This window comes from Salvelinus fontinalis, chromosome 22 (assembly GCF_029448725.1).
Source record: "Salvelinus fontinalis isolate EN_2023a chromosome 22, ASM2944872v1, whole genome shotgun sequence".
NCBI lineage: Eukaryota > Metazoa > Chordata > Actinopteri > Salmoniformes > Salmonidae > Salvelinus > Salvelinus fontinalis.
Window position 1 is genome coordinate 3,594,542 of NC_074686.1, and position 23,261 is coordinate 3,617,802.

At 43.5% G+C, this 23,261-nt stretch overlaps 1 protein-coding gene across 3 annotated transcripts in view; it reads right to left on the reverse strand.

The window, feature by feature from the left end:
• The window catches only part of LOC129819571 (protein PRRC2A-like), a 41,599-nt gene that overhangs the window by 6,019 nt on the left and 12,319 nt on the right, over positions 1 to 23,261 (reverse strand). For 2 of the 3 annotated variants that reach the window (XM_055875927.1, XM_055875928.1), the window contains exons 3-15: positions 21,031 to 21,208; positions 20,525 to 20,621; positions 20,338 to 20,431; positions 20,071 to 20,214; positions 19,422 to 19,675; positions 17,318 to 17,546; positions 13,221 to 13,344; positions 12,767 to 12,971; positions 12,518 to 12,616; positions 11,207 to 11,819; positions 4,592 to 4,851; positions 944 to 1,265; positions 459 to 681 (exon numbers count right to left, since the gene is read on the reverse strand). In XM_055875927.1, the coding sequence (XP_055731902.1) occupies positions 459 to 681; positions 944 to 1,265; positions 4,592 to 4,851; positions 11,207 to 11,819; positions 12,518 to 12,616; positions 12,767 to 12,971; positions 13,221 to 13,344; positions 17,318 to 17,546; positions 19,422 to 19,675; positions 20,071 to 20,214; positions 20,338 to 20,431; positions 20,525 to 20,621; positions 21,031 to 21,208 (2,842 nt within the window). The remainder of the gene's footprint in view (positions 1 to 458; positions 682 to 943; positions 1,266 to 4,591; positions 4,852 to 11,206; positions 11,820 to 12,517; positions 12,617 to 12,766; positions 12,972 to 13,220; positions 13,345 to 17,317; positions 17,547 to 19,421; positions 19,676 to 20,070; positions 20,215 to 20,337; positions 20,432 to 20,524; positions 20,622 to 21,030; positions 21,209 to 23,261) is intronic. The other variant, XM_055875929.1, reaches the window with a different exon arrangement.

Below are 23,261 nucleotides of genomic sequence, written 5' to 3' on the forward strand. Positions count from 1 at the left end.
TAAAATAAAGACCAGAGATTTGATAAAAGACACTTATGGAAACCGCATCCTGTACTTACAACACTGACTCAATTCAAATATTTATAATCTAATGTGATTTCAACTAATACATATTTTCCTATTCAATCAGTATTGTATGATCTGACAATTAAAGGGATACTTCAGGATTTGGGCAACTTTATCTTTATCTACTTCCCTAGAGTCAGATGAACTCGTGGATACATTTTTTTATTTCTCTGTCCAGTATTAATTTAGAGGTAGTTTCGCAAGCCAATGCTAACAAGCGTTAGCACAATGACTGGAAGTCTAACGCTAGTTCGCAATTGCGCTAGAGCTAGCTAGCAACTTCCTATAAAAAGTAGGCAAAGAAATGGTTTCCACACGTAAATCTGACTTTGGGGAAGTAGATTAGTAGTATCCCTTTAAATGATTGACATTTGACCCCCTCCCCGTCTTACCTAGTCCCATTGCCACTGACATTGTCCTCTTCCAGAGCCTGCTTCTGTCTCAGAGGGGAACTCAGTCCCCTGCCTTCGCTGACCGCAGGGAACACCTCCGGCCCCCAGGCCAGTTTGGGGTCCATAGGGGGCGTCCCCCGGTGGGGGTGTCCCGGGTGCTGCTGCCTGTCGAAGTTCTCCGACCCAGAGCCCCCCGAATCGGAGCGCTCTCGTCCCATCATCCCTGCAACAGAGATGTGTCACGTTAGAAAAGTCACACAATTATTCACATTTTGGCCGACAACCTGGTGCTATTTCTTATAGCATTTTAACTTTATTGCATTACCATAATCTCTACGGGCTAAATCCTACATTTAATTCTGGTTTGCACAAATCTGCCATTGACCACAAGAGGATTTACAATGTTTTGTTTCTTCACAAAACTAAGTTCCATGCAAATTCAGATTCAGCTCTATGACAATATGCCTACTCCTTAACCACACTACCTGCGTGTTGCATGTTGGGCGGATAGTAGTCCATGGGCCCTGGAGGGCGACCCTGCATGCCCCCCTGCATCATCCGGGGGTCCATGTAGGGCATCATCATCCAGCGGGGGTCAAAGTTCATGGGCAGGGGGCCGCGGCCCATGGAGCCCTGCGGAGGATACTGCAGGGGCCCAGACTGCTGCTGCTTGGGACCCTGGGTCTGAGGGGTGGCACCTGGGCCTTGCTGCTGAGGTGACTGCTGAGGCGGGAGCTGCTGCTGACTCTGTTGGGCTGCTTGGCTGTGCTGCTGCTGCCACTGCTGCTGCTGCTTCATCAGCTGCTCCTGAAGACACCAAGTGGTCGAGATATTATAATAATAAATAAATAAGCCATTTAGGAGACCCTTTATCCAAAGCAGCTTAGTCACGCGGGTAGGGCTGGGAGATATATCAAGTTAATTAGATTAATTAGAATGTATTTTTTTGCGCAAAAAATTCCAAATGCATGCATCGGGAGAATCAAATTATTTAGTTTTTCCAATTTTATGAGCGTTTATGTCCGCTTGTTCTTATCTTATCTTTTTGGTCTGGTCTCCTTCGCTTCTTTTGTGCTGAGTGCACCTTCCCACTCAAACACATACACCAAGCCCCTGCCACTCGCAACAACAATGATGAAAGATCACTTGTTCCTCTCTGACAACAAGTAGTTTCAACTCACTATTTTGCATGTGCGGTTTGGTCCAACATAATCGGTTATACTCTATGTACACTGAAACACATGGAGAAATGTTACTGTAATAGAGGAAAACGTAATCTTATGTCTCAACTCCAATAAATGACAAAGAGCAGACCCTACAAAGAGCAGGGCCTCCCGAGTGGCGCAGCGGTATAAGGCACTGCATCACAGTGCTAGCAGCGTCACTACAGATCTTGGTTCGATAACGGGCTGTGTCGCAGCCAGCCGCGACCAGGAGACCCATGAAGCGGCACACAATTGGCCCAGCGTCGTCCGGATTAGGGGAGCGTTTGGCTGGCCGGGATGTCCTTATTCCATCGCGCTCTAGCGACACTTGTGGCGGGCCGAGCGCATGCACAATGACACCGTAGCCAAGTGTACAATGTTTCCTCTGACAAACTGGTGCGGCTGGCTTCCGGGTTAAGCGAGCATTGTGTCAAGAAGCTGTGAGGCTTGGCGGGGTCGTGTTTAGGAGGACGCATGGCTCTCAAGCTTCGAGTCCGTACGGGAGTTGCAGCGATGGGACAAGACTAACTACCAATTGGATATCATGAAATTGGGGAGAAAAAAACGGCAAAACATTTTTTTAAATAAAAATATTAATAAAATTACAAAAAATAACTGAAATATCACATATACATAAGTATTCAGACCCTTTGCTATGAGACTCGAAATTGAGCTCAGGTGCACCCTGTTTCCATTGATCATCCTTGAGCTGTTTCTACAACTTGATTGGAGTCCACCTGTGGTAAATTAAATTGATTGGACATGATTTGGAAAGGCACACACCTGTCTATATAAAGTCCCACAGTTGGCAGTGCAAGTCAGAGCAAAAACCAAGCCATGAGGTCGAAGGAATTGTCCGTAGAGCTCCGAGAAAGGATTGTGTCGAGGCACAGATCTGGGGAATGGAACAAAACAATGTCTGCAGCATTGAAGGTCCCCAAGAACACAGTGAACTCCATCATTCTTAAATGGAAGAAGTTTGGAACCACCAAGACTAACTAGATTTGGCCACCCGGCCAAACTGAGCAATCGGGGGAGAAGGGCCTTGGTCACTCTGACAGAGGTCTTGAGTTTCTCTGTGGAGACTAGATAACCTTCCAGAAGAACAACCATCTCTGCAGCACTCCACCAATCAGGTATTCATAGTAGAGATGCCAGACAGAAGCCACTCCTCAGTAAGAAGAACATGACAGCCCGCTTAGAGTTTGCCAAAAGGCATCTAAAGGACTGACCATGAAAAACAATATTTCTCTGGTCGGATGAAACCAAGATTTAACGCTTTGGCCTGAATGCCAATTGTCACGTCTGGAGGAAACAAGGCACCGCTCATCACCTGGCCAATACCATCCATACGGTGAAGCATGGTGGTGGCAGCATCATGCTGTGGGGATGTTTTTCTGCGGCTGGGACTGGGAGACCAGTCAGGATCGAGACAAAGATGAACGGAGCAAAGTACAGAGAGATCCTTGATGAAAACCTGCTCCAGAGCACTAAGGACCTCAGAATGGAGTGAAGGTTCACCTTCCAACAGGACAACGACCCTAAGTACACAGCCAAGAGAAAGCAGGAGAGGCTTCAGGAAAAGTCTCAATGTCCTTGAGTGGCCCAGCCAGAGCACAGAATTGAACCCAATCGAACATCTCTGGAGAGACGTGAAAATAGCTGTGCAGCGACGCTCCACATCCAATCTGACAGAGCTTGAGAGGATCTCCAGAGAATGGGAGAAACTCCCCAAATGCAGGTGTGCCAAGCTTGTAGCGTCATTCCCAAAAAGACTCGAGGCTGTAATCGCTGCCAAAGGTACCTCAAAGTACTGAGTCTGAATACTTATGTAAATGTCATGTTTTATATATTTTTTATAAAATCACACAAAAATAATGTTTTGGTTTGTCATTATGAGGTAGTGTGTGTAGATTGATGATGGGGGGGAAAAACTATTACAGCCTTATTCTAAAATGGATTCAACGTAACAAAACGTGGAAAAAGTCAAGGGGTCTGAATACTTTCCGAATGCACTGTATATTGCTATTCATTATAATTATAAAGGAAAAAACAAACAAAGGTGTTATATCAGCACTCCTACTCAGACTGAATTCGAACACAGATCATTTATAGCGTTTGTTTTATTGGAACTGCAGTCATAAAATGGAGCCACAAAAAGGTAGTGGTAAATTCCTCAAATTGGCACGTTGGGAATGTTAAGCCAATCTGAAATGCAGCGTCAAGGACAGAACTACTACTCTGGTCCCACATTGATTTGGTTTGTATTGATCAGGGGTTCTTTTCTGGGACAGTGAATGAAACGGTTTGCTTGCTTTGTAGAATGGAACTTCAATTTGGGATGTGAAAGGGACAATATATACCCCAAATACGTCGATTTGACTGGGCTTCATCCCCCACGTGTATGTCTCGGCTCTTGTCTACGTCACATCAGATTTAACAGATTTGATTTTATTAGGATTTCTTAGTCCAAATAAGTCCTCATCTTCGATGAGTCCTTAAACTTTAAAATACAATTTACAAAACAGACATAATACACTGACATATTGACATGTAAAGAAAAAGCATATTTACAAAAGTAAATAAAACATTTAGTAATTTTGCTGCACTGAAATCTAGAAATAATTTCCCATGTACTCCCATATATGTTTACTCACAATACCCTCTAATATCTTACTGAGTGAAGGGAGTAAGTAGACTGATTGGTCGACTATTGGCAGGCGTAAAGGGTTCGTTGTCTTTCGGGATTGGACACATCTTAGCATGCTTCCATACATTTGGAAATTGACCCTTTTCCAGTGACCAATTAAATATGTATTTCAGTCGAGCTGCAATCTGTGGAGCAGCATAGCGAACCAAATGTAGTCCTTAAGATCATTACCCATACATGTACATTTGGTAATGACTTCAATAGGTTATTAGACTGACCTGTTGCTGCCTCTGAAAGCGGGGAGGCAGGGACTTCTGGTACTTGGAAAAGCCCTGTCCGGGGAGGGCACTGGCTTGGCGACCTGCTCCTCCTCCCATGCCCTCTACCTTAATTGGGTCTACCACTCCTCCACCACCACCTCCTCCGCTGCGGACGTGAGCACTACCCAGGATCTCCTCCTTCCCTTCCCCAGGCACCAGGACCTCCAGAGGGGGCTGCTGCAGCTGGGGAGTGGGGGGCTGGGGATACACCTGGGCATCTGGATGGAGGAAGGGGAGAGAATACAGCAATGATATACCACTGGTTGTTGGAAGAGGTAAGCAGATGTGAACGAGCACAAGTAACATGCTATCAAATTTGAAGGAAGGTCAACAGAGGTACTATTATGAATTTAAGATGTTGATAAATCAACAAATTCAAAGATACACAACTGTTTGGCGAAATCCATATTAGCCTTTTGTCTATGGCCCAAACAGACTTTTCTTTAGAGATATCCACATCAAATGGCTAAGCAAGTTGAACTATGTAGACAACACCAGATTGCCGAGTCAAAACTACGGCTGTTACGGTGACCGTATCACAACCACACCGGCAGTCACGAGTCATGACCACAGTCATATTCCACGTGACCATTTAGTCACAGTAAATAGGCTTCTCCAAAACTGCCCTCTGATGTCGCTGATAGTCATTAGTAGCCTACCAAATTTGCAAACCACCCGTCGCTAATGGCCTGGTACTCAGCGCTCTATTGTCCCTCTAGTCACACTGACATCAATGCAAATGCATTTGAAAATAAAATCAAACACTTCATGATGGCGCCGGAAGAAATGGCAGCAGTTTTACGGGCGTATAACCAATTGTGCTATTATGCTTTGTTCCCTTTGCGTTATTTGCGTAAATTTGTACATAATGTTTCTGCCACCGTATCTTACGGCAAAAAAAGCTTCTGGATATCAGGACAGCGATCACCCACCTCGGATTAGACAAAGATTTTTTCTTCAGCAAGCAGGACGCACAGGCTGTACTTCAGACACCCGACAAGGCCGACATCCCCGTTATTGGCAAGAGAAAGAGACGCAGGTACAGAGGACACAGAGCGGGGTGCCTCGTAAGGATCCGGAGAAGGCGAGTGGGAAAGCTGCCTTTACTGTCATTATTAATTGCCAACGTACAATCATTGGACAATAAATTAGACGAGGTACGATCACGAATATCCTACCAACGGGACATCAAAAAATGTAACATCTTATGTTTCACGGAATCGTGTCTGAATGATGACATGGATATGCTGCACCAGCTAGATAGAACAGCACACTCCAGTAAGACGAGGGGGGGGGGGGGGGGGGGGGGCGGTCTGTGCATATTTGTAAATAACATCTGGTACACGAAATCGAAGGAAGTCTCTAGATTTTGCTTGCCTGAAGTAGAGTATGTTGTGATAAATTGCAGGCCACACTACTTGCCTAGAGAGTTTTCAGCTATGCTATGCCTTTCGTGGCTGTTTATTTACCACCACAGACAGATGCTGGCATTCAGTCAGCTGTATAAGGAAATAAGCAAACAGGAAACCGCTCACCCAGAGGCGGCGCTCCTAGTGGCAAGGGACTTTAATGCAGGGAAACTTAAATCAGTTTAACCTTATTTCTATCAACATGCTAAATGCTCAACCAGAGGGAAAACAAATTCTAGATCACCTGTACTCCACACACAGAGACGCATACAAAGCTCTCCCTCGCCCTCCATTTGGTAAATCTGACCACAATCCTATCCTCCTGATTCCTGCGTACAAGCAAATATTAAACCAGGAAGCACCAGTGACTCGGTCTATAAAAAAAGTGGTCAGATGAAGCAGATGCTAAACTACAGGACTGTTTTGCCATCACAGACTGGAACATGTTCCGGGATTCTTCCGAAGGCATTGAGGAGTACAAGGTTCGGGACTTTAACCCGGAAGATTATAAGAAATCCTGCTATGCCCTCCAACGAACCATCAAACAGGCAAAGCGTCAATACAGGACTAAGATTGAATTGTACTACACCGGCTATGACGCTTGTCTTATGTGGCAGGGCTTGCAAACTATTACAGACTACAAAGGGAAGAACAGCCTCGTGGCTTCCTATTGAAACGAGCCTACCAGACAAGCTAAATCACTTCTATGCTCGCTTCGAGGCAAGCAACACTGAGGCGTGCATGAGTGCATCAGCTGTTCCGGACGACTGTGTGATCACGCTCTCCGTAGCCAATGTGAGTAAGATCTTTAAACAGGTCAACATTCACAAGGCCGCGGGGCCAGACGGATTACCAGAACATGTGCTCTGGGCATGTGCTGACCAACTGGCAGGTGTCTTCACTGACGTTTTCAACATGTCCATGATTGAGTCTGTAATACCAATATGTTTCAAGCAGACCACCATAGTAACTGTGCCCTAGAACACTAAGGTAACCTGCCTAAATGACTACAGACCCGTAGCACTCACATCCATAGCCATGAAGTGCTTTGAAAGGCCGGTAATGGCTCACATTGACACCATTATCCCAGAAACCCTAGACCCACTTCAATTTGCATACCGCCCAAACAGATCCACAGATGATGCGATCTCTATTGCACTTCACACTTCACTTTCCCACCTGGAAAAATAGAACACTTACGTGAGAATGCTATTCATTGACTACAGCTCAGTGTTCAACACCATAGTACCCTCAAAGCTCATCACTAAGGTAAGGATCCTGGGACTAAACACCTCCCTCTTCAACTGGATCCTGGACTTCCTGACGGGCCGCCCCCAGGTGGTGAGGGTAGGTAGCAATACATACGCCACACTGATCCTCAACACTGGAGCCCCTCATGGCTGCGTGCTCAGTCCCTTCCTGTACTCTCTGTTCACCCACGACTGCGTGGCCAGGCACGACTCAAACACCATCATTAAGTTTGCAGACGACACAACAGTGGTAGGCCTGATCACCGACAACGACGAGACAGCCTGTAGGGAGGTCAGAGACCCGGCCGGGTGGTGCCAGAATAACAACCTATCCCTCAACATAATCAAGACAAAGGAGATGATTGTGGACTACAGGAAAAGGAGGACCGAGCACGCCCCCATTCTCATCGACGGGGCTGTAGTGGAGCAGGTTGAGACCTTCAAGTTCCTTGGTGTCCCCACATCACCAACAAACACCAAGACAGCATTGAAGATGGCACGACAAAGCCTATTCCCCCCTCAGGAAACTAAAAAGATTTGGCATGGGTCCCCAGATCCTCAAAAGGTTCTACAGCTGCAACATCGAGAGCATCTGGACTGGTTGCATCACTGCCTGGTATGGCAACTGCTCGGCCTCCGACAGCAAGGCATGACAAAGGGTAGTGCGTACGGCCCAGCACATCACTGGGGCTAAGCTGCCTGCCATTCAGGACCTCTATACCAGGAGGTGTCAGAGGAAGGACCTAAAAATTGTCTAAGACCCCAGCCACAGACTGTTCTCTCTACTACCGCATGGCAAACTGTACCGGAGCGCCAAGTCCAGGACCAGCAGTTTTAACCCCCAAGCCATAAGACTCCTGAACATGTAATCAAATGGCTACCCGGACTATTTGTATTGTGTCCCGCCCCCCTCTTTTACGCTGCCGATATTCTCTGTTTATCATATATGCATAGTCACTATACATTCATGCACATATTACCTCAATTAGCCCGACTAACCGGTGCCCCCGCACATTGGCTACCCGGACTATCTGCATTCTGTCCCGCCACCCGCCACCCCCTCTTTTACACTACTGCTACTCTCTGTTTATCATATATTCATAATCACTTTAACCATACCTACATGTACATACTACCTCAATTAGCCCGACTAACCGGTGCCTGTATATAGCCTCGCTACTGTTATTTTTCACTGTCTTTTTACTGTTGTTTTTATTTCTTTACTTATTGCTCACCTAATACCTATTTTTTTACTTAAAAATTGCACTGTTGGTTAGGGCCTAGAAGTGAGCATTTCACTGTTGTATTCGGCGCACGTGAAAAATAAACTTAAGCCCATAAGCCCATGTTGCGCAACATTTCTATGGCAATTGCATGAGAAAAGTCTTGATGACATCTATTTAAAAGAGGATACCATCAGCTTTCTATAGGCTAGGCCTACTACATGTATATTATTTAGTATATGTAAAGACAAGATTACATTTAGAATAGTCCGATGGGTGACTTGTGAATGATGCCAACCGTGTGCAGTCTAAGCCAAGAAACAGAGCATGACTTGTTCATATCATAGTCACATGCATCAGGTAGCCTAGACCGTAGGCCTATATGTTTTGATAAGGTTTGTATCACGACTATAATGCCCAAATAACACTAAACACAGCCTATAGGCCTAGGCCCCCTGAAACACAGTTGGAGAGCACATAACCTAGTGACACATGTGTTCTTATAGGCCCAGTCATTGCGCAATCGTGTATGAAAAAAAAAAAAGTTCTGGCTGGCCACTATTTAAAAGAAGATCCCAGCTTTCTGGTGCTGCTATATTTATTGCTCAACTCTTAAAACTAAGCACATTAATCTGCTTTACAACCGGTGAAGCCGGCAGCGTGAGATTCAAGGGGAAGCAAATTTCCACCATAAAAATGCACCTTTATAATAAAGCATTCCATGCATCTGTAGATTTATTGAAGACAGCCTACTATTCGGAATGTGATGAGTAGATTGGACAGTCACAATTTAGGCAACAAAACAAAACAAAAAATTTGATCACTGTTCGCAAAAAAAGACGTTCAAATGCATGGCTGAGCGCGTGTAGCTTAGAGTAGGCCTAGGCTAATAGGCGATATCAGATTTCTTCTCTCTTTGCACTAACATTTTTTGGCCTTTTATAAACACATGTAATGCTATTCTACTACACTTTATATGAATGGATACATTAGCATAATATTTTTTAACATGACAAATTACAGTGTAGCCTAATCTGCTTACACTTACAAACAGATCAATAAAAATGACGTTGTCCATAGGCTGGTGCCAATAAGACAGGCAATACTATTGTTCTCTCAATTAAGTTGATCATTTTGATAACTAAAAGACAGATTACATCAATAACCATTTGCTTTCCAACCTATGATTTCTGCCATTGTACTTTGAAACATTGCGACATGCCTGGCTGGGCCTCTACTTTCGATGGCAGTCGCAACTCAACAATCATGTACTTGGCATTTGCCGCGCTACCTTTCCTTCTGACTGTAGGCAATGAGATCTAAAACAATCCACAAATGATTTTTGAAGAAGAAGCTAATGATCCTCTGTGGCCAAATCATTAGTAGCCAATTTTGAATGAATTGATTTATTTCTGTCAGTGGTGTAAAGTGCTCAAGTAAAATTACTTTGAAGTACTACTTAAGTCGTTTTTTTGGGTTATCTGTGCATTACTATTTAACTTTAACTTCACCACGGTCCTAAAGAAAATGTACTTTATTCCATACATGTTCCCTGACACCCAAAAGCATTTTGAATGCTTAGCAGGACAAGAAAATGGTCCATTCACGCACTTATCAAGAGAACATCCCTGGTCATCCCTACTGCCTCTGATCTGGCAGACTCACTAAACACACATGCTTAATTTGTAATGATGTCTGAGTGCTGGAGTGTGCTCCTGGCTATCGGTAAATAAATAAAACAAGAAAATAATGTTGTCTGGTTTGCTTAATATCAGGAATTATAAATTATTCATACTTTTCCTTTTGATACTTAAGCAGATTTTTGTAATTACATTTACTTTGATATTTAAATATTTAAAACCAAATACTTTGATATTTAAATATTTAAAACCAAAGACTTTTACTCAAGTGGTATTTTACTATGCGACTCACTTTTACCTGAGTCATTTTCGATTAAGATATCTACGTGAAGACCAGATTGTGAATGAGAGACTGATGAAGTGTATGCAGCCTATGCAAGAAACAGAGCACAGCTCATGTATTTCATGAGACTTTTTTCAAATCATCATTAGTCGCATCATGTAGCCTTAGTACGTATGTAAAAAAAAAAAATTATAAAATGTAGTGTAAAGTTTGAATCACAATTGAAGTTGCATAAATAACTCTAAATTAAGCATATAGGAGGTCCTGTTTCTATGTTAACCGCTCAACACAGAATACCCGCATGTGCGCACTTCTTCGGAAATCATTTGGTAAAAATATCCGTTCTATTTTATTCAGCATTGTTCAATTGTATTTTTCTTACTATAAAATAATACCACAGGAATTATAAGCAAATCTTGTCTAATAAATGAACTAGTGTAGATCAGGGCCTAACATAAGAACAACTCAGAATATGCTATTAAGTTCTTCTGAAATAGGCTAGATTTTTTTTCTTATCATGTTTCTTTAGACCTGCCTAAAATAAATAATGGATTTATTGTGATGGTGTAGGCTATATTAAATGAATTTATTAGACTTTAAAATGTAGATGTTCCAAAAGCTCCGTATCATTGGCTTGTAGGCTATGCATGGAAGCCAGGAGATGCTAAACATGTTTAAGTTAATCAAGGGTCAATTACCGCGGTTATTTGCATGGCAATCACAGGCTGACAAAATTTAATGACCGTCACAGCCCTAGTCAAAACTCACCAGTAATGGAGTCATAGCTGCTGTTGCTATTGGCCCTCTGTCTGTCGGTGGGACTGGGCCCTGGCACTAGGTCCCTGGTCAAAGCCTGGGCAGCCAGGACAGCCAGGGGGGGCTCGTCATGGTCCACGCAGGGGGAAGGGGGCTGGCTGATGTTAGGGGAGGAGGCCGAGGCCGATAGGGAAGGGCTGGGGCTTCCGGCCGTGGCGGAGTTGCCGTCCAGACTGGGGGGCTTGGAGCCTCCGCTGCTCCCACCACCACCCTGCTGCTGGGCCTTCTCATCCAGCCTCTTCAGCTTCTCAGCACAAGCCGCGCGCCGCTCTTCCTCCATCCTTCGCTCCTCCTCCTCGCGGCGCCGGCGGGCACGTTCAACGGCGGCTGAGATCTCTGAGGAGGACTGTTTCCTGCGCTGGCGCCACGTCTCGTCCTCGTCTTCGCCAGGGGGCGGGGCTAGCAGACTAGCTGTCTGAGGCGGAGGTGTGGGTCCCCCGGGGACGGGGGAAGTAGCCTGCTGCTGTTGGAGCTGCGGGGAGGGGGCGGGCTTCCCGGGGGCCAGGGAGGCAGAGACAGTTCCGGGGGCAACCACCAGGCCGGACTGATTAGGAGAGTTGCGGCCCTGGGAGAGGAGAAAATGGAATGAGGACACACACACGACCACAATCTTGGCTGCATTATGAAAATAAAACTTCCCTAAGATGGCATGAATAACTCAAATTAATAACTGATCCGCAAAAAAGTGTGTGAAAATGCTGTGCGGATATATACTGAGTATACAAAACATTAGGAACACCTTCCTAATATTGAGTTGCCCCCCTTGGCCCTCAGAACACTCAATTCGTTGGTGCATGGACTCTATAAGGTATTGAAAGCCTTCCACAGGGATGCTGGCCCATGTTGACGCCGATGCTTGTGTCAAGTTGGCCAGATGTCCTTTAGGAGGTGGACCATTCTTGATAAACATGGGAAACTGTTGAGCGTGAAAAACCCAGCAGCGTTGCAGTCCTTGACACAAACCGGTGTGCCTGGCAACTACTACCATACCCCGCTCAAAGGCACTTAAATATGTTTTTCCCATTCACACAGAATGGCACACACATACACAATCCATGTCTCAAGGCTTAAAAAATCATTGTTTAACTCGTCGCCTCCCTTTCATCTACACAGACTGAAGTGGATTTAACAAGAGACATCAATAAACGATCATAGCTTTCACCTGGATTCACCTGTCGGTCTCATGGAAAGAGCAGGTGTTCTTAATGTTTTGTATACTCAGTGTATATACGAGGCCCTCTCTCTCCCCAGGTAGGCAGATACCTGTCGGTAGTAGGAGTAAGGCCCCTGTCCCTGGTGGAGGAGAGGCCCAGGTGGGGGGGAGGGCTGCTCCCGGGGGCCACCCAGTCCAGGCCTACGCTCCTGTAGTGTACAGGCAGTCACAGGTTACAGTTAGCCATTACGCTAATATCCACGTTCCCAAAGCAATCCTGCTTTTTACTATAAAATGGTCATTGTTCACTTGCATATTATCCCTGAGCTGCCTCTGAACGTCTACTAGACTAGCCGTACCTGGTAGGTGGCGGGGGAAATTTGGCCCCCCCAGCCGCTGTTGCACCCCTCCTCAGCCCATCCTGGTTTGCTTGAGGGGGGTGGGGAGCAGTCGTGGTCGGCATTGGAGGGAGGGGTGCAGCTGGTGTCCCTGTCCCCTCCGCTGTCAGAGGCTCGGGAGCGCTGGACCACCTGAAGGGGACCTTCTTGAGACCTCTGTTTCTCCCTGGGGAAGGAAATGAGAGACACGTGTGTCACGTCAAAAGCAATCCCACATGCAACAACTAATTTCACAAATTCGTTATTTTCTGTCTCAGTCATTTATTAATTCAGAAACCATTTATGTGGGTGTCTCGGTCTAGATGGCACAAAGGAGGATTGCGAGCAGAGAACAGTACAAAAAGTTTGAAACGGTCAAACTGTATTTCCCACACCATGTCGTTCTGTTATGTTGGGCAGCTACTGTGGGACATACCGTGGGCCGTTCTTGCTCTCGCTTCTTTCCCTCCTCTCGGGTCTCTCGTTCCTCTCCTCATCTTCTTCTCCTTCATCGTCGCTGAACTTTAACTTGGCTGAGTAGTCGATTTCCTCATGTGCCCCTGTTTGACAGACCAAACGGTTCAGAGTAGAAGCATTTGTACCGCTGACATCCTCAACTATTTTTAGGGGGTAGATCAGCTTTAATATTGCAGATAAATTGTGGCTTATATCAATGTAATTTTCTGCATAATTTCCAATCCCCCACATATTTATTAATTTCCCCTAATACGACCACCCCTCCCCTAATTGGAGTAAACTAACGGACAATACTTAGGCTTATGCATACTATATACATTTTATGTACACAGTATATTTTACATTCGTTATTTTATTATTTTGTTTTTTCCCCCACCCTTCAGCTACCCTTAACTAGGGCTGGGCGATATATATCGTGTGACGATAGAAAAACGTCTATTGTTTCATATTATGCTCTAACGTTTATTTCGTTGTCGCAAATCACACTTTACGGCAATATTTTTCCATCAATTGAACACTTTGCGGTCTTCCACACGTGCAGTGGAATGAAATTTGCGACACAAACAAACATGGAAGAGAGTGAACGTGACACAGAGCACGGAGACACGGAGCTCGTACCTAATGGAGGGGCTACTTCGGTCGCATGGACATAGTTTGGGTATGAAGTCTGGCACGGACCAGAAAACCACCCTCTACAAAATATGCCGCAGGCCGGTCGCGCTAACAGTCTCAAACACCACTAACCTCTTACCAACTACACAAGAATCACGTGAAACAGTACGGATGAGACACCAAAAAGTTGTTTGCAGCACTTTGGTTGTTTTCATATAATGCTGTAACGTTAATTCAAGCTTGAATGAGTGTTTTGTTTACTCGTTATATTTATTTGTGAGCCTTATTTTGCTGCTATAGTTTAAACTTTAGTGTACCATGTTTACATTTGGTATTTTATAAACCAATATTTTTTTTAAAGCTGTATTAATTGGTTTGCTGCTACAATTCGAACAGTTCTACTATTAAATAGTATTATATGTTTGGTTTGGATATTTTAGACCATATTATTTTGATTGCAACTATAGTTGAAGTGTTTTCTATTTACCTTTGTAGATTTTATACATTGAACATTTGCACAAAAGTTCTCAATTAAAGGAGAAATCAAATATGAGTAAGTACCTTTATTTGTTGAGTATAATTCAAAATACAATACGAAATAGGCCTTTACATGTGGTCATTTTATATAAACTATTAATTGAAAAGGTGATATATAGTGATATATCGGGATATGAGATTTGTCATATCGCCCAGCCCTACCCTCAACCCCTCCCATCTCTCTCTGAAAACCATTTCGTTTTGATTTCTAATTGCCAGATAATTTTAAACGGCTGTTTCACAAAAGATCTAAACCTTTATTCTCATAGCTTCTACAGAATAATTATATTATTGATCGATTGACTATTACTTTTCAAATCCCTAGCAGTGCAATTTGCAAAGTTAAATCCAGGTAAATGTTGCAATTCTTCAGCAATTGCTGAACCTGTGACCAAAAACAAGCTACATAAAGGCAGTACCAAAACAAGTGATCTAATGATTCCATCTCTTTGCAGGAAAATCTGCAGAGCAGGGATGGTTTTGTCCCACATATAGATTCAATTCTACCAATAGAATGTTGGCCAATTTAAATTGAATCATGTATCACTTCATAAACCATGGAATCGGTACATCTTAAATCACTTTGCAACCTGTAAAAATGTTAGTCCTTTAATTAAAATGGTATTCTTTATCACAATTTTTTTTATTAATGCAGGGCTGACAGAAAAGTTCCTTGCCCCCATTTTTGTGGTAATACTGCAATCAGTTGGTTGTAATTTTGGATAGAGCAGACATGTCCATATATGTTTTGTTAACTGCATGTGTGACATAGGACTGGTGGAGTTATACAATTTACAAAGATACCGTTTTTAAAAATATGTTTTTTTAAATCAATTAGTGTATGTGTTCTGTCTTTTCTGGGGGATTAAAGTGAAATAGCAACCATATTTCTATTTTTAGTCAAACATATCCGTTTGGGCTTCTTGAGGTCAACTTGCAGTCTACAAATGATTTGTAATTAGGTTCCGGCCCCTCCAACCATCCGCTCAAGAAAAAAATAGTCCCGTGGCTATAACTAGTTGATGAGCCCTGCTTTAGTGAGGTCCACCAATGCTTTAATATTTAATCATTTTTGCCATCCAAATTCTTATTCATTATATAAATAGGAACATTTTATCTGGCTTGCCGTTCCAAATAAAGTGGAATATTTTTTTGCTCATATAATTTTAAAAACAGGCTGTTATGTGTGGGCAGGGCCATAGGTACACTGAACAAAAATATAAACGCAACATGTAAATTGTTGGTCCCATGTTTCATTTACTGAAATAAAATATGATAGAAACTTTCCACACACACAAAAAGCTTCTCTCAATGTTGTGCCCAATTTAAAAAAAAAAATCCCTGTTAGTGATAATTACTCCTTGCCAAGATGGCATATCAAAAAGCTGATTAAACAGCATGATCACTAAATCAGGTGCACCTTGCGGTATGGGCAGGCATAAGCTAGACAACGAACACGAATTCAATTTATCGATGGCAATTGGAATGTACATAGATACCGTGACAAGATCATGGAGGCCTATTGTCGTAACAATAATCCGCCACCATCACCTCATGTTTCAGCAAGATAATGCATGGCCCCATGTCACAAGGATCTGTACACAATTCCTGGAAGCTGAAAATGTCCCAGTTCTTCCATGGCCTGCATACTCACCAGACATGTCACCCATTGAGCATGTTTGGGATGCTCTTAATCGACATGCATGACAGTGTGTTCCAGTTCGTGCCAATATCCAGCAACTTCGCACAGCCATTGAAGAGGAGTGGGACAACATTCCACAGGCCACAATCAACAGCCTGATCAACTCTATGTGAAGGAGATGTGTCTCGCTGCATGAGGTACATGGTGGTCACACCAGATACTGACTGGTTTTCTGATCCATACCCCTACCTTTTTTTAAGGCATCTGCAAGCAACAGATGCATATCTGTATTCCCAGTCATGTTGAATCCATAGAGTAGGGCCTAATTCATTTATTTCAATTGACTGATTTTCTTATATGAACTTTGAAATAGTTGCATGTTGCGTTTATATTTAAACTGGGACATGACCAGTTACGAGTGGATCAGGGTGATTTTTTCCACAAATAGACAGGTATTGTCCTTCCCATCTTGCCAACTTTCTATAAAAAAGTATTGTAGTGAGATCATTACTTGCTTTCGGGATATGAATACCGAGTATGTCAACCTCACCGTCTGATCATTTTATTGGTAAACTACACAGTAATGTAAAAGTTGTATTTTTTTTGCGATCCAATACGTAATATGGTACTTATCATAGTTCTGTTGTAATCCAGACAGGATAGAAGAATTATCTAGATTCTCTAAGAGGCTGAGCAGGGATCCAGATTGCGGATTTAAAACAAAACATGAATCATCAGCGTACAATGACACCCACAGTGGGTATCAGATGTATTCCCACTTGGATAAACCTGATGTCTCCCTTCCCCTACTCACAGCACTACTGGATCCGTGAGATGCAGTCAAATGTGATGCCCACTTTGTTTCCCCATGTATTAGCAAACTCCCGCTATATTAGCATAAACTCGGGTTGAAAAAGAATGAAAAGCGGAATAGCAACCCTTGGGGCTGGCTTCCTTGTGGTGGGTGGGTGGGGGTCATGCTCAATTGGCTGCTTTTGCCAAACAGAAAAAAATAATATTCTTTGCGATTACGGTGGAGAAATAAAAAGCTGTGTCACAATGTGTAATTTTCAAACATAATGCTTTCATAAAGTGCTATCCAGTCATAATTGTCCTATCTTGTTTACGGAATGTTCTCATATCAATTGAACAGTGTACCCGCATTCTTCATGTGATGATCTTTAAACTTGCCACTGCTCCCGGAGCAGTATAATCAATAAATATAAGTGTTCATGAGTCCTGACATCTCCCCCCCTCTCTCTCACCTGCCCAGCCCTCGTCTCCATCCTGGTGGTCCAGTTCGTCTAGCTCCTTCAGGTCATCCTGTTTCAGGATGGAGGGTCGCTTCACCATCTCTCCTCCCCCGCCACGGGGACGCCCGCGACCGTCCTGACCCTGCTGGCGAAACCTGGGAGGTGCCTCACCAGGCGGAGGGTACCCATAGGGCCCCTGGGGGCCGTAGGGAGGCGGGAAGGGCAGGTAGGGAGGGTACATCTGCGAGACAGAGAGAGAGCGATCCCGCTTAAGAGAGTTACACAAAAGCAGTGGTGCAAAAAAAGCAGAGATTGACAATAGACTGCTGCTACACTGGTGGCTAACAGGCTGAGAGCCCATCTGTGTGTACCTGTAACAGTGTGATGTTCTAACACCTTAATATACAATGGGAAACTTCGCTAACGAGACACCCACTGATGTACAGAAACACCTAATTAATATGACAGTATTGTCAAGACTTTGTTCCAAAACCAACAGAGCAAAAAAAAAACAGGATGGAAACACATAGAACTTCATTTTTTTTATTTGGTACACAACATGTTATACGACAAAGTGCTTTTAAAATCATCACACGCTTTATATTCGCAACAAGCCATTTTGATGGAAACACAGCTGCCGGTAAAGTGTGCATATATTTTGTGTGAATATTAAGAACAGGCGTTTTTGCTTGAAAATCTTTTACAAATGGATGAAAAGCTAGCTACTGAGATAACACAGTGCCCTCAAAATATTCATACCCCTTGAATTATTCCACATTTTGTTGTCTTATAGTCTGAATAAAAAAAATTTGATAAAATGTGTGTTTTCCCCTTCTCACTCAACACACAATACCATATACAGTGAGAGAATTTGACATTTTTGCAAATGTATTGAAAATGAAATACAGAATTATCTCATTTTACATAAGTATTCCTACCCCGGAGTCATAACATGTTAAGAGTCACCATTGGCAACGTTTACAGCTGTGAGTATTCTGGGTAAGTCTTTACGTGCTTGGCACACCTGGATTGTACAATATCTGCACATTATTCCTAAAAAGATTATTCGTGCTCTGTGAAGTTGGTTGTTCATCTTTGCTAGGCAGCTATTTTAAAGTCTTGCCATATATTGCATGTAGATTTAAGTCAAAACTGTAACTAGGCCCTCAGGAACATTCACGGTCGTCTTGGTAAGAAACCGTGCATATTTGGCCTTGTGCTTTAGGCCATTGTCCAGATGAAAGATGAATTTGTCTCCCAGTGTCTGTTGGAAAGCAGACAACCAGGTTTTCCTTTAGGATTGTGCTCTTGTTTAGCTCTATTCAGTTTCTTTTTACCCCCCCCCCCCAAAAAAATCCCTACTCCTTGCCGATGACAAGCATACCTATAACATGATGCAGCCACCGCCATGCTTGTAAATATGATGAGTGGTATTTAGTGATGTTGTATTCAAGACATAGTTAATTTCCTTCCTCTCCGGCAACTGAGTTAGGCAGGACGCCTGTATTTTTGTAGTGACTGGGTATATTGATACACCATCTAAAGTGTAATTAATAACTTCACCATGCTCAAAGGGATATTCAATGTATTTTTTTATTTTTTTTTGCCCATCTACTAATAGGTGTCTTTCTTTGCGAGGCATTGGAAAACCTCCTGGTCTTTGTGGTTGAATCTGTGTTTAAAATTAACTGCTCAACTGGGGGACCTTTCAGATAATTGTATGTGTAGGGTACAGAGATGAGGTAGTCATTACAAAATCATGTTAAACACTATTATTGCAAACAGAGTGAATCCCATGCGCTCTTATTATGTGACTTATTAAGCAACATTTTACTCCTGAACTTGAGGTTTGCCTTAAATGGGTTGAATACTTAATGACTCAAGACATTTCTGCTTTTCATTTTTTATTAATTCGTTAACATAAAAAATATATGAAAATCCACGTTGACATTATGGGGTATTGTGTGTAGGTCAGTGACACAAAATCTAAATGTAATCCATTTGAAATTCAAGCTCTAATAACAAAATATGGAAAAAGTCAAGGGGTGTGAATACTTTCTGAAAGCTACATCTATTGTGAGCACACATGCGGAGATTACACAAGGAGTAGACTTACGAATGGAGGCATGATCCCTCTGTACTGTGGGAAGCCAGGGCCCACGGGGGGCTGGGGCAGCACGGGGCTGCTGGCAGGGGGGTTCCTAGGCAGCCCATGGGACTGTGGGTTCTGCTGCTGGTGGAGAGGTGGGCCTGCCTGGCCACCAACGGCAGCCCCCTCTATGACCAGTGCCCCGCCTGGGCCACCCTCTGCGACCCCCTCCCCGGTGGGCGCCAGGGCGTGGCCCCCACCGTCCCGCCAACTCGTCATGTCTGGGGAGAGAGGGAAAAACAAGGAAAAGAGGTTAAAAAAAAACACGAGGGAATAAAAGCCACTTATACCAGCATTTTGTATTCAGGAACAAATACTGGACATGCAATGAAATCTTGCCATAACCGATGTCCTAGTTACAAAACTGTTCCCAAAAATGTGTCTTTCTTTCAGTTAGAGGAATCTTAGAATCAACCTGCATATCACCAATTGGGGTTTCTGGAAAATGTGGGAATTTTAGGGCAGTTACCGGAATTTTCCAACGTAGTTGGATTTTTTTAAATACAAAGAAATTTAAAAAGATGCACTTGCTCTGACCACTGCTTCTTCTGTACTGTTGGTAGCCCTCTTCACTGTGTGGTCTATAATAACCTATACAGAGATGAGCGTTACTCACTCGGAGGGCGGAGGCTTGGTCCGGGCCCATACCACTGATCTGCAGTGCCCTGTTCTCTGCCAGCTTTGTCCTGGTCGCCAGCCGCCTGCAGGGTGGGAAATTCCTCGCGAGAGAATGGCGACGGTTGGTTTGATCCCTTTCCACCTGTATGGTGCGAGAGAGGAGGGGTTACTCACAGTTAAATATCCAGACGTGAGTTAGTTAGGAAGCCATTGATGATGCAGTCAAGTCCGCTGAGACGTGACAGACGTAAAGTATGATACTCACCATCTCCTTGTGCTCCATGTGTAACACTGGCCTGAGCCCAGGACCTTGCCCCTGCGGCCTGGGCTGAAACCGGGGCGGGAACCGGAGGTGGAGCCTGAGACACACACAACAGCACAACAATTAAGGACCATGGCGGCATGGAACCATTTTGTGTTGCAGTTCACATCGATATTGAATTGGTGTGTACCTCTGGAGCTGGCGGGGTTCTCGGGCGGGTCGGTACAGGCGTCTGTGAAACCACAGGCTGCGGCAACTCCAGCTGCGGTGCTGACAATACATCGGTACTGAGAGAAGGAGAGAGAGAAATGCCAGATGGGTAAGTGTCAGACACGCCAGTCAGACAACTGTGCCAATTACCGAGTTAGTAGCGGCCTATTACCGATGACCCACGACGGTATTGCTGGCGTTTCTTGAGATAACATCGCATCTGTATATTCATATCACCATTAGAATATATTTATTCTGCAGATGAAGATGGACACAATCCTGCTAATTCAGATAAATCATCAATATGGATGATAAATCGATTCAATTCAAGTTCTGGGCAGATGTAGACTTTAAACAAGAGGCAATAATACCCAACCACGTTAAATAGGAAAGCTCAGTGAATAGAGTGCGACTGAGAATAATTTAGTATAGTGAAATCTATAGAGCGCCTCATGGGGAGTGTGCCAGGGGGGGACTCCTCCTCACCTCTTTGGGTCTGCTGGTTCCAGCTTGCTTGCCCATCCTGTGCCGTCTTTGGGAACTAGCGAGACGTTGGGGTCGTTGCCTTTGTTCTCCGCCTTCAGACTGGGCAGGCTGGCAGGGGGTGGCATGCGCCGCGCGGAGGCAACTTTACCAAGAGACTGCAGGCCATGGCGGGGGGGAACTGACGGGGGGGCGGGAGAGAGAGAGGAGACGAGGTCATTAGCAGAAAGACCACTGAGAACCAAATGGGAAGGGAGATGAGGTCATGAAAACAACAGTGGTTATCGCCGACAAGATGTAGGCGTTCGATAAAGACTCCGCAAGAACCGCAGAGAATAGGGCTGGGTGATTAGGCCTAAAAAGCATATCTTGATTTATTTATTTTTTTAAATACAAAAAAAATCTAAATAAGCTTCATTGTAGAATGTAAAGGGTCAACTATTACTGCATTTCAAATAGTAGGCAAAAATATAACGAATGCAGGGCTTGTGAAATTATACCCAGCTAAATATAAGCCTTTAACTTGCCCAGTTAAATAAATAAAGATAAGCCTTCCACAACCATGAGACCCACTAATAATTGAATTTGTCAAGAAGCCACTCCTACATTGTCTTGGCTGTGTGCTTAGGGACGTTGTACTGTTGGAAGGTGAACCTTTGCCCCAGTCTGAAGTCCTGAGCAGGTTTTCATCAAGGATCTCTCAGTACTTTACTCCGTTCATCATTATAACATTATTATACAGACACTTGTCTAGGTACTAGCTAATATGGCTTGTCACCATGTATTGGAGTTCGCCCTTTCACTTACACAGTAAGACAGTAGTGTTCAAAATTGATCAAAGGGCCGGTGTAAATTAATAAACGGTCCGGATCTGGCCCGCGGGCCACCAGTTGAATAGCCCTGGAGTAAGCCCAAGCAAAGCATATTTACTATAACAGAGTTTACGCGATCAATGGGGGGGAAAAAACTACATAGGCATTTTATATGAAACGGAGCCAAATCCAAGACAGGATTTACATGTGTAACTCCAGTTCTCATGAAGGATGTACACTCACTCCGTCATCTGCTCAGTCACACATAATATGCACCTACATTAATACGGACTCTACACACATACAAGCTGCTATTAATCGTTCTTATTTTCTGTTGCCTAGTCACTTTACCTCTGTACATATAAAGTAGTGTGAACCCTTTCGAATTACCTGGATTTGTGCAAAAATCGGTCATAACATTTGATCTGATCCTAATCATAGACAGTCTGCTTAAACTAATAACACACTCTAAATGATATGTTTCCATGTCTTTGTTGAAAACACAGTGTAAACATTCACAGTGCAGGGTGGGAAAAGTATGTGAACCCTTGGCAGCAATAACCAAATTACTGAACAAAATGGAGGTTTTTGGACATAAAGAGGGACTTTATCGAACAAAACGAACATTTATTGTGTAACATGGAGTCTTGTGAGTGCAACCATATGAAGATCAAAGCTAATTGATTAATTTGATCGCTATTTCTGACTTTTGTTACTCCTCTACTTGGCTGGAAAATGTTCAGATAATCGCAAGGTATGCTTTCGCCGTAAAGGCTTTTTGAAATCTGACACAGCGGCTGGATTAACAAGAAGTTAAGCTTTATTTTGATGTATTACACGTATCAATATTCAACATTCAAGGAAATATATTCCTGTAGTTTGAATTTGGCGCGCTACAATTTCACTGGATGTTGTCAAATCGATCCTGCTAAAGGGATTGGTGCGTGTAGTTTAAGTTCCTTGCTCAGAACATATGAAAGCTGGTGGTTCAATATTCCCAGTTCTTCAATATTCCCAGTTAAGAAGTTTAAGGTTGTAGTTATTATAGGAATTGTGACGCGTCGACTATTTCTCTCTATACCATTTGTATTTCATATACCTTTGACTATTGGATGTTCTAGTAGACACTTTATTATTAAACTGGCAAACGCAGTAAAGTTTGAATGAATGCTTACAAGCCTGCTGCTGCCTACCACCGCTCAGTCAGACTGCTCTATCAAATATCAAATAATAGACCTAATTATAATAAAAACAGAAATACGAGCCTTTGGTCATTAATATCGTCAATCCGCAAATTAACATTTCGAAAGCAAAAAGTTTATTCTTTCAGTGAAATACGGAACCGGTCCATATTTTATCAAACGGGTGGCAACCCTAAGTCTAAATATTGCTGTTACATTGCACAACCTTCAATGTTAAGTC